Raw genomic sequence first — 12362 nt, 5'->3', positions numbered from 1 at the left:
ATCCTTTCTTCATAATATAAGGCCTGGGCTAGTTTGCTTTCTGCTTTATACATTTTAGTGGCCTCTCTAGATTCAAATTTCTTGATTCAGGAGAAATCCTTTCTCCAAATTATTGCGAGTTTCTTGCAGGTTTGTTTTAGCTCATGGAGCTTGTGTGAATACCATGCCATTCTATTGGTGCCTGCTTTAGTCTGAGTCCATTTCTTCGGGAGAACCCGATTTAGTGAGCTCTCCAGACATTTATTAAGATTTTCATTAGCAATAATAGGATCTAGGTCCGGGGTCAGCTTAGTATTTTCTAAGGCCAAGATCCACTGTTCTATTGGGAGTTTAGGCCAAAGACGTGACCGGATTCTAACCGGCCTGGTCGATGGCGTGGCGCAAGTGGGGGTCCAGATAAACATAATAAGAAAGTGATCGGACCAGGACACTGGAATGGGGTCCTTTCCTGCTAATTCATCCATGTTGGAGAAAATAGGATCTAGTAGGTGGCCTTTCACATGGGTCGGATTAATAACCTTTGTTTAAACTGATCGGCTGCAAGATCATTAATTATCTCCGCTGTGGCCACATGTGAGGGGTCATCAAAGTAAAGATTAAAATCGCCCAATAGTGTAAAATTAGCTGGGGCACTGGCTAGATACGAGCATATCAGGCAGTAGTTTACAAAATTGACCCAATGCCCCAGGAGGACGATAAGTTAGAATCCCTGATAAAGCGAGCCTGGATGCGAATCCTATCGTAAACGAGAGGTCTCTCACAGTCTGGTAATGGACCTCGGGAAGTACGGCAGGTAAGTTGACTTTTATAAATAATGTCGACCCCGCCACCTTTAACTGAAACCTGGTCTAGCCTCTGGATAAGGTCCCCCGGAGGAAGGGCTTGAACAAGATCGGGATCAGATCCCGTATTGAGCCAAGTTTCTGTTAAAAACAAAATCTTCTGGACATTCTTCCTCTAACAGAATAGAGATTTCCACCGCATGTTTAGGCAGGGACCTACAATTTAACAAAAGCATTTTATATGATTTCTGACGGGGCAAGGCGATTTAGGAAAACTGTGTAAGTTTGAAAGTTTAAAGGAGCTGTGGGAGCAGCCGGTGTCCATACTACAAGGATCAATGGAATGGGAACAGTTGTCCTTAGTTGCCCACTTTAGCTGTCGGAGCTGATCTGAGGTATAAAACTATTTGTAGAAAAAGATACAGGGGTTGTGGCCCCTGGCACCGACCGGACGCGCACAGACGGTCTTGCCTTTGGCACGCCTTTGGCAGGCCAGCGGTGTGCTTGCTGTGCGTTTCCGCTGCGCGGTCGCTTCATTCGCCCCTTTTGTAGCACCCGAGTTTGGGTGCAGCTACTAAATCGCTGACCAAGATGGCTGCCCAAAAAGTGCAAGTGCAGAAATAGCGTTTGTTTAAAAAAAAAAAAAAAAAAAGAAGATAGCCCCCTGAGCTTTAACACAGCTCCCACAATTAAAATAACAATCTATTAAAAACAATTCCACACAGGATCAATTTAGCAGTTTTTAAGCCCTCCGAGCCTTAGCAGTGCTCGTAATGAACTAAAGTTTACCGCTGCGCGGTCACGTCCTCCGCCCCTTTTGTAGCTCCCGAGCGAGGGTGCAGCTACTAGAGTGCTGACCAAGATGGCTGCCCAAAAAGTACAAGTGCAGAAATAGCGTTTGTTTAGAAAAAGAAGGTAGCCCCCTGAGCTTTAACACAGCTCCCACAATTAAAATAACAATGTATTAAAAACAATTCCGCACAGGATCAATTTGGCAGTTTTTAAGCCCTCCGAGCCTTAGCAGTGCTCGTAATGAACGAAAGCTTATTGCTATTGCAAACACTCTTGAAGAGGGTTTTAATCCTGAAATGCTTCGAATTAAAAATGGCAGTTGTTTTGAGCCTATTTTATAACTACAGGAGCAGTTTAAGAAGATGAAAGTTTATGAAGACATTGAATCGGAAGTGTTTAGTGTACGTCCGCTACAAGGCGGGTTTATCCTGGATTTAAGTTGATATGACTTCTTAACAAACTAATTGACCGCACCTGAGTGTACCAGTTTGGCCCAGGATGCACTGGAAGGCTGTGTGCAGCTTCTACCTGGGGATGTTTAAGTGGCAGCTGCATCTTGAGGTCATGGTGTGAACTCTATAACCAACCAGCTAGGTGTAAGGAACCATCAAGTCCCTAATCAGAAGCTGGTGATGTCAGACCTTTCAGGCCATGTCATGGTGGCGAGAGTAGAGTACACAGCAGTTTTAAGACAGATGGTGGATTTGCTCTGCGTACTATGAAGGTAGTGTCCAGACAGGACTCGGCAGCTTCGTCAACTCCCCCGGCGCAGCGGTGGTTGAGCAGTCGAAGACCCAGGCTGCTGAGGTTGTGTGAACGTTGGTGTCAGAGAGCACAACACAGGTGGTGGTGGTTACAAATATGAGTGTCCATTGACAGAGGTTCTTACACAATCCAGATAGTTTCTAAACCAAAGGCAGCGTGTCTACACCCCCACACCACAGTGGACCCAACGCCGGGCAGGGACGCATTGCGTCAAGGCCACTGGGGCATCCTGTGATGGTTCAACACCGTAAGCCTTGGTGCTAAAACCGTCCCGAGTTATCCTTTGCTAGGACTTTGCAGTGCCTCGTGGTCATGGTGAAACAGCTGCCTGTGGGCTTATGGAGATAAAAACACGAGCTCGTGCCTTTGGTTTGGCCTCCTCAGTTTTTATGAGCTTACTTTAGGGAAGAAAGGAGAGAGAAGACAAAAGGACCCTGAATTTCCTGCCTTACCACAAAAAACAACTTTGCAGCCCGGCTGCACAACGGCCTCCCGTGCCATGGGATGGAGTGTTGGTCCATGGATGCACCCGCTCTCTCGTTCACTAGGAGCTCCGGGCTCTGTTCAGTGGCTTTGTGGCCAATGGTCAGATTGGGTGGCCTTAGCCGGGTGTAGAGGCCACTCTTGGGAACAAGGTTCCTGAGGTAAGTGACCACTCCCCAAGTACAGGCTCTCCACCCTCTGCAGATATGCTTCCTGTGGGGGAGGGGCTTCCTAGTGCTTGAACTCTCACTGCGTATCTGCTACGACTCTCTCTGTCTGGAGGCTGACTCCATGGTAAAATGACCTGGAAGGGGCTAGAGTTTTTCCTTGGCCAACCGGCTCTCCCTCGGCTGCTCGGTGTGCTGTTAGGTCACTGAGAAAACAGTCTTGAGATTATTAGTTTACTTTGATTGTACCCTAGTGTAGCATGCACACATATACAACAGAGTATTCTGCATTTGGATTTCTTGTAACTGTAGATATTTGAGCGCAACTTGAGTGTGCAAGCACCACAGCATTAGATCACTTACTGGAAGGTATTGGCGAAGATCCTAGTCCGCTTCTAAAGACGTTGAAAGCGCTAAGTTGGGAGTCCAGTACTTCTAGCTGCTTTTGGCACTCTGCCAGGGCCCTACTAAGAAATCATTGCAGTGCCACATGGTTGGCCATTTGTGGTCAAGAACACCTCATTCCAACTCAACAGCTCCAGCATAGGGTAGTTTTTGATACAAAGAAGCTTGTGTATTTAGTTTGCATTGCCTGGAATTTCCCAAACAGAGAAAAACTCATCAATCAAAATGCTTGGTTCGGCTTTTCAGGGCCTCTGGACGCTTGCTAATGGCCTCATGTCTATATAGCATATCTGGGCTCTCTGTGGGCGAAAGACTGTTTGTGCACACACAAGTTCTCCTCATAGTGCGACAAACACACGTCAAGGGTTTGTCATGGGTAACCGCGTCTGGTTGTAGGGTGTTGCTCGGCTTCTTTGGGGGACTGCAAGCGTGCACCGTCTCCGGGCAGAGCGATCAATAAACCATGCATCTAGACTTGGCATTTACCATGGAATGGTTCTGTCATCAAGACCAGTATCTCAACTCTTAGAGGAAGTGAGTGCCAAGCATTATCGGCCTTAGTCCAACAAAATGTTGTATTGGATTTTCAGTTAAATCACACCATTTAGTTTTCTATATTATTCCTAAAGCTACATATTTCGCGTGGAAGTGATTACATGTGCCAAATTGTTCACCCTAAGTTGGCAGGGTATGCCCATATGTGGGTCCCTTGCTCACTTTGCCATTGGATTCAAGCTAGCCTATGCCTGTTTCCGGTCCAGGGAAGACATGGCCTGGCAGTTCGGGCTGGATTGTTCCCATGAGTCACAGGGTCAGACTGATTTGCATATGGCCATGTCTGAACTGGGGTGGCGGAATGAGCTAAAGAATGATGATAGATTAAACCCAGATCAGTTGACTGGGGGTGAGTGTTTGCAATGTTCAACACTCCGTCCATCATCCCCTTTGGTTTTACATGTGCCAAATGCCAGAAGGAAATTTTTACATTACATAGACAGAATGATCGCTTTGTGACATGCCATTTAACCATTTACCACCTAAAACGATATCTCTGAAAACAAGCTTAGCCTTATGCATAGTGGCATGTCTTTGCATTTGCTGTCAGTTGCTTGGGGGGGGGGGGACAGTTAGCATCAGGCCAAACACATACTTCTAAATGTGTAAAGCTGCAACTGAGCCCCTCTACAAGACATATGGAGAGCAAGGAGATGGCCTTCAGTTCGTAAAGTACAACTATGTAAATCCTGATGTCATACTAGGTAAGCAGATAGGACGAGCAGTGTTAAGAAATGCGCTAATAACTTAATTCACCTATGAATTTCCTCAGTCTCTGTAATGAGTGCCAGCCTCAACTGGAACTGACCCACACACAACTGAGGGGGCTCAAAGAACTTGAAACACTCACCTTCTTCCCATACGCTTCCATTCCTTTACTACGCGTTACCTTCTTCCCATCCGCTTCCATTCCTTTACTACGCGTCACCTTCTTCCCATACGCTTCCATTCCTTTACTACGCGTTACCTTCTTCCCATACGCTTCCATTCCTTTACTACGCGTCACCTTCTTCCCATACGCTTCCATTCCTTTACTATGCGTTACCTTCTTCCCATCCGCTTCCATTCCTCTACTACGCGTCACCTTCTTCCCATACGCTTCCATTCCTCTACTACGCGTCACCTTCTTCCCATACGCTTCCATTCCTTTACTAGGCGTCACCTTCTTCCCATACGCTTCCATTCCTTTACTACGGGTCACCTTCTTCCCATACGCTTTCATTCCTTTACTACGCGTCACCTTCTTCCCATACGCTTCCATTCCTTTACTACGCTTCCCTCACTGCCACATGCCTGTGATACTCATGTCTGCATCTCTGCCTGTACAGATGTTATTATCCTCGAGTGTATGTATGTGACATCAGTCAGTGCAAATGTTACCTGTGCGCCTTGTCGCCTATTCCTGTCCTTGAGAAATGCTCCCAATAAAATAGTGACGCCTCCTTAAATAATGGTATTACTTGCTAACCTGAGAACAGTGTGAATCTACAGCAGAATCATTGGTTCCTCTCAAACACACAAGGCTTCTCCTTACAGGCCCCTACTGGGGTTGGCCAGTGGTTGTCTTGACCGAGTACTAGATCTCATGATTATGCACAGCACATGAATCAAAAACAGGCATTAATAAAATTGTAAAACCAGTGCTACAGGTAAGTAATGTTTTCTTGGTCTCCTGTCTGTGCTTTGCAGGTTTCTGACAGGTGAGCTCATACCACGTCTTTCTCTTCTCCGCTCTCCATCCTTCCTTCTGCTGAGTAAATGATAAATCAAGGGGTCCATTTAGATGTTGAATTGTGATTGATACGTCATGTTAGGGAAGTTGTATTGTTTCACCTATCACGTTTGAGAAAGGTGGTTTACACTCTTCTCCCTTGTCATCGGCAGTTAGTGGTAGGAGAAAAATTTACTCTGGACTGGATTATAATTAGGGCTCCCTGTTTTCCGTTTTTACTGATTTTTACAGATAAATACAGACAGAAAACACAGTCTCTCCTGTCTGTATTTATTTTTAAAAGAGGATAAATACCGATAATTTAGCTTCTTTTGAGTGATTCACCATGCTGAGATTCATGACTTTCAGGCCAGTAGCTGTCCATAATGACCACATGGGGAGCTACAAAGCGCAATGAGAAATTACTGAATATCTCAACATGTATATGTGTTATCACGCTATTTTTCTAATGTGGGTTTATTATTTTATTCTTTTTGGCTGTGTAATGTGCTAAAACCTGACCGGCATCAAAATATGAGTCCACGTTTATCCGTTAAATAAATGCAGAAATATACGAGTTATCACCTCATCTGTTTACAAAACACAAAATACATATATGAAAAATACCAATAAGATGGCCCAAAAATAAATATGGATAAATACAGACGGAAATGTTTAAAAAATATATATATCATAAAACCGGGAGCCCTAATTATAATACTTATGTGTGTTGCATCTCCAACTACTTACTATAGCTGGCCCAAAATGTTGGTGTAGGAAATGCATCAGACCTTCAGAAATATAATTAAAATTGGGGCTTAAATTCCTCCAGTGGCTTAAACTGCACAATCACAATCACTTTACAATTATTTGTTTGGTCCACAACACCCTCCGTAGGAAAGGACTAAGGATCTGATATAGATCTTGACGGATTAGTTACTCCATCTCAACGGTGACGGATATCCCCTCTGCTGAAATATAAACTCCTGTATCTCCTCTGGGATTTATATGTCGTCAGACTGGTTATCCTTCACCGTTGTGAGAGAGTAACCTATCTGCCGAGATCTAAATCAAGCTCTGAGTTAACTGGCCAATATGTTTGCAAGCGATTCACACTTCCTTTAATCTGAATAGTACCCACTTCTAGTTCTATAAAAGACCAGCAGCAAAGACCAGGAGGCAGGAATTTCACATTTTTATCCCAGGATATTAGAATACTCTCTAGGAAGAAATTTAACTAGAACCTCATTATTCAAGGCTCTGCTTTAAAAAAAAAAAAAATAATAATAATATTTTCAAGGAGTGATGCTCAGGACAAAGGATGTTGACATGTGTGTTCCTGCAATGCCCGTGTTCTATTCCAAGTGGTACAAAAGGGGGTGGTGATGGACGGAGCATCTGAACCAAGCAAACACTCACACCCAGTCAACAGATCTGGGTTTAATCCATCACCGTTCTTCAGCCCACTCTGCCACCCCAGTTCAGACATGGCCATATGCAAATCCGTCTGACCCCAGCCTCACGTCTGAGCATTCCCTGCCAATCTGTTGACTGGGTGTGAGTGTTTGATTGGTTCAGATGCTCCGTCCATCACCACCCCCTTTTGTACCGCTTTGTTCGCCATAAGTGTGGCAGGGTATGCTCAGACGTGAGTCCCTTGCTCACTTTGCCACTGGATTCAAGCAAGCCGGGCTGAAGACGGCTGAAATGCCAGGAACCGGTCCTCGGAAGCTTGTTTCCGGTCCAGGGAAGGCATGGCTTGGCAGTTCGGGCTGGACTGTTCCCATGAGGCACAGGGTCAGACTGATTTGCATATGGCCATGTCTGAACTGGGGTGGCAGAGTGGGCTACAGAACAGTGATAGATTAAACCCAGTTCTGTTGACTGGGTGTGAGTGTTTGATTGGTTCAGATGCTCCGTCCATCACCACCCCCTTTTGTACCACCGTGTTCTATTCCAGGCAACATGTCATTACAGCCCCAGGAGTGATTTTTGTAACGCGTTCCATACACATGTATCCATTATTAACACAGCCCTCTGTTCTCCATTTTCTCTTTTTTCTTCTGTTCTGTTTTCATCCTTTTCTAACTCCCCTTCTCTCCTGCTTTGTAAACTGTGAGTACAACAGTCTCTCGCCAGGCTCTCCCCTATTAATTGCAGTGAATATTGAACTTTTTCGATTTCTTGTACCTTTTTCTCGCCAACCCAATCTTCAGTAGAGTAAACGCATGTATTTCCATCTCTATTCTGCTTCTTATTCTTAACTCCTGTGTGAACTCAGACATTTTCCTTCTTTCTGCAGGAGGCAGCTCTTGGCCTGTGGCTGGTGTTCAGTGACGTCACCATCGCGCCCGTCGAGCTCTACGACCATCGACACATGTTCCTCACGGCCTCTTCCATGGACCACCATGTTCTATCTGTGTCCCTGGATCCCGCTGGGGCCTGGCCAGTGCCAATGACTGTGGTGGCGGAGGGCCGCGGGGAAGGTCCCTTTCTTCTCGTCTCCCTTCAAGTTCCAGAGCCTTGCCGCAAAGGGAAGCACCGGACCCCGCTTGCCTCCGGCACTGGCTGGGTCAACGTCGACTACGGGGAGAAGAACCATAGAATGATGCCAAAAACCCCAACTGCCCCCAGCCTGACCCCCGATGACCCTGACATGCAGGCAGGTCCTCCTTTCTCTAGAGAGGAGGGGGCCATGTTTGGACACATCCCTACTCTCAAGACTACCAAGCAGAGTGGCACGGAGCGCAGTCGGGGTGGAGTAGCCGTGGTTCCTCTTCCCGACCGCTGGCCTTCGCTCCGGAAATTTGACCACGAGGACGACTTTGGCTTAATTCCGACTTCCGAGTTGCCCATGGACTTTGATGACTATGAGGATGACGATGTCGTCCGAACTGCTCACGGTGTTACGGACCTAGAAGTAGGGATGTATGTGCTTCTGGGTGTCTTTTGTCTTGCCATATTAATATTCCTGATCAACTGCGTGGCATTCATGCTCCGTTACCGGCGCAAGAAGGCACCGGAAGCAGAAGGTCCAGGGAGTAACCATGGCACGGGCGCCCAGCCTCACAACTGGGTCTGGCTGGGGACGGACCAGGAGGAGCTCAGCCGACAGCTGGACATGAGGGGCTTGGAGACCCCCCTCACCAGGGCTGATGGGTCCAGGGATCTTGGAAGCACTTCTTGCGGCTGCAGGGCACCCGCAGAAGGGGGTGAGGGACAAGACGCTGAAGGGAAGAGTTGGGGAGCTGGGAATCTAGGTGGCTTGCCGGGAACCAAGTCAGTAGAAGAGATGAGGGCTAGGTCACAAGTAGAGGATCCTTGTTCCCTCACAAGCACATTTCATCCGCTGCTTCCAGGAAAAAATCAGGGAACCTCCTTTCTTGATGCCGCAGGTAGCGGCATGGTCGCCCGAAGGGACCATCCCCTGGATGGTTCGAGCCATACTTCCAATACATTAGCTTTGAAGGAACTCCAGCCTCAGGGGCTCACCGCAAAAGTGCCAAACACGCAGGGCTCTAACACAGTATCCTGGAGAGAGCTCTGTAGTCAGGGTTCGAACCTTCTGAGTACTCTCGGAACGACCCACCAGAGTAACACACTTTCTAGAAAGGGCCTGAACAACAGCGCGCTTGAGTCAGCGGTGCCCAACGCGCTTGGATCCAACACGCTTACCAGGAAGAAGCACAGCCCTGAAGGGCCTGAGAACAACACAGCCAACCCTCTAGGGACCAACACGCTCGGCACGATGGGGTCAAGCAACCAGGAGCCTGGGAACCAGGCAACCAACACTCCGGGGTCTAGCACACTTTCCAGAAGAAAACAGAATCTGCAAGAAACCGAGAACCCGGTACTTACTGTTCAAGCATCAAACACCCTCTCCAGGAAGAAGCTGAGTCCTGAAGTGGCTGAAATCAGAATTACTGCTACACTAGGGTCCAATACACTCTCCAGGAAGGGGCACGGCACTCCCGGACCGGAGAACCAGGCGCCCAACGCTCCAGGGTCTAACACGCTTTCCAGGATGGGAAAGAGTAGCCAAGGTTCAGACATCCCGGGCCCAAATCTTCAAGGTTCTAACACGCTGTTTAGGAACGGGAAGATCTCCCAGGGGGTTGAGGGCATCGGTCTCAATATTCTAGGAACCAACATTCTCTCCAGGAAAGCGCCAGAGAATCCGACACCCACCGCTCCGGCGTCCAACCCACTCTCCAGGAAGGGGCTGAGCTCCCAGCCATCCAACTGCCTGAGCTCCAACGGGTCTGGCTTAGTTCCTGGTAAAGCGCTAAGTAAGCAAGGGTCTGACGTATCCCTGCAGCAGCTCCAAGGTCGGGGATCCAATCTCCTAGGTGCCAAAGGGCCCTCTATACAGATGGAGACAGAGCCACTGGGAATAAGACGCAGACGCGCTGAGCTTGGCATGTTGGCCCCTCATGTTGCCGATGGGAACTACCCGGGTCCAGTACAGTCCATCTTGGTCGCCAGTGAGGAGGATATAATGTGGGTCTGCGAGGACATGGGACTGCGGGACCCCGAGGAGCTCCAGAGCTACATGGAACGAATCAGGGGCAACTCTTGAGCAAGATCCCCTTTCTTCTAGGAACACATTTGGATTTCTGGAGGGTCTAGGACTTCATAGAAAACCCACTGGAAGCGCTAAAACAGAGGCATCTTTCTCCCGAGGGCTCACTCGTCCCTTATTCTTCAAAGGCAATGATGCCCTTGCAATGTATCTCTAACCCCTTGGCCGTTAGCCTCACTACTGATGCAGTCAGTTGTGATTTTGTTTACGCATCAGTTCCCCACCCTTGGTGTGTTCTACTGCTCCTTTCGACGGTCATCGGGCCTCAGCTAATGGATATGACTCACCAGGTCACTGGTTGCTGCCCTTGAGACTCTAACAAGTAAAGACAGACATAGGTTTTGGGTTCCGAGTCCTACCAGTTAAGTCCTAGTCTAATAACACCTCTCGCCTCGTTACTATCCAGAATTCTGCTAATAGATGGAGGACAACTTAAATTCCCCTGATATGGTCCTATGAACTCCTCCCACTTGATGTTTATCTTGTGCCTCCTGAACAGTATCCGGAGTACCTACCAGCTAGGATCTGATCTCTCGCCCGAGGTTCTACCATCAGGAAGTAGTTCTGGGGCATTGGAGAGCCTTACCTTCAAGGAATTCAGACCCAACCCCTAGTTCATTTTCCCTATTTCTGGTCTTTGTAGAAGGCAGATGGCTCCCCCTTGAGGGGTACATAGTAGATCCTCTTCCCATTCCCCTTTCCCTTCGATCGATACTTGTCCTCCTTAGTGTTGGCTCCAGCTGTTCCTCAGCTTCCCAGTTAGGAGTAGGGGAGGGATCCGGTGGCAGGTTTACCTCTCTCCTCACCTTACACATTCCCCTTAATTTATTGGTAAGCTGTGTTTTTTATATATATATAAATAGAACTCATTTTCCACAGCCTCCATGTAACACATTTTGATCACTTTTAGATATTAAAATTGTTAATTTATTGGTCAGGATTTGTTCCTCGCTTTATAGAATGACTACAATAAAATGGCAAATGTTTTTTATGAATAAAAAATGACTTGAGGTTTTCTTTGTGTTTGGGATACAGATTTAGCTGGATGGACATTAGGAGGGGGCAGGGGTGATGGTCCTCTCCTTGTAGTCCACATCTTTGCTTCTCACGGATCACTCCAGCATTGGTCTTCTTGTCCGCTCTCCAGACCAGCAGCACAGTGCACAAAAGAGGAAAGGCAGAAGTACATACTACTTCTAACTGGAAAAGCAAACCCTCGGGTGAGATCGCTGTGGACAGGACTCAGTGCTTCCGGAACAAATTGAAGGTTTATCTCATGAGAAGCTTGAAGACACTCAAATGGTGTTGCGTCAAGAGTGTTGGGGTGTTCCTCTGTGGCTCATGTCTTGCAGCCCGCGGCAGAGGTGATATTTTTATAACGCGCTCCCTTGGTGATTGGGGACCGAAAGAGTTGAGGGTTCAACATGTCCCTATATGGGATGAGCCTTTTATGCTGGTAGACCATTCATCTGAAGGTAGAACTTGTGCATACAGTGGAGCGTTGATTAGTCCTGACGGAGAAACTCATGTCTATAAGCAGCCTACCACCTATGCATATAATGTAGGGCTCTTGAGTGCCGATACAGAGTTTGCTCTCTTTATGCAGGCTGTTGTTTGTGTGCAGACAGTGAAGGGTCCTTCTCTGGTCATATGGAAGCTCCTATCTTCGTGCAGTCTGTAGCCGAGTGCATCCATGGAGCGGAGGGTACGGTAGCGCTTGCACAGAATATCTTGTGTTTATGCGTTATTTAGTGGTACGCCTTCATACAGAGAATACTCAGTCCGCGCACACAGAAACCTTGACTTTACAAAGAAGATGTGTGCATGAAGTGGTGGATTCCTCAGTGGTAACATAGAAATTCTTCTCTTTATGCAGTCTGTGGTTGTATGTGCATATATGAGAGTTTCAGATTCTGTCAGTGCAGGCTCACAAGTTCCTTTTTTTTTTTTTTACACAGTCTTGGGCTGAAGATATACTCACAGTGGAGAGGTCTCAGTGCTGAAACAGAGACTTTCCCCCAGATTCATCATTGTCCCGTTTTGCGAGTCCTTAATAGCGATTATTAAGGAATCGCTATTAAGGACTTGCAAAACGGGATTCATGTAGAAATCGCAATTTT

At 47.2% G+C, this 12362-nt stretch overlaps 1 protein-coding gene across 1 annotated transcript in view; it reads left to right on the top strand.

Annotated features, from left to right (window-relative positions):
• Positions 1–11244, top strand: part of TMEM132A (transmembrane protein 132A) — a 238492-nt gene extending 227248 nt beyond the window's left edge. The window contains 1 exon segment of the mRNA XM_078676358.1: positions 7963–11244. Within this exon segment, the coding sequence (XP_078532484.1) occupies positions 7963–10239 (2277 nt within the window). The 3' untranslated portion in view covers positions 10240–11244.
• Positions 11245–12362: the final 1118 nt, after the last annotated feature.

This window comes from Lissotriton helveticus, chromosome 1_1 (assembly GCF_964261635.1).
Source record: "Lissotriton helveticus chromosome 1_1, aLisHel1.1, whole genome shotgun sequence".
NCBI classification, from domain to species: domain Eukaryota; kingdom Metazoa; phylum Chordata; class Amphibia; order Caudata; family Salamandridae; genus Lissotriton; species Lissotriton helveticus.
This window is presented reverse-complemented; position numbering and strand designations above follow the sequence as displayed.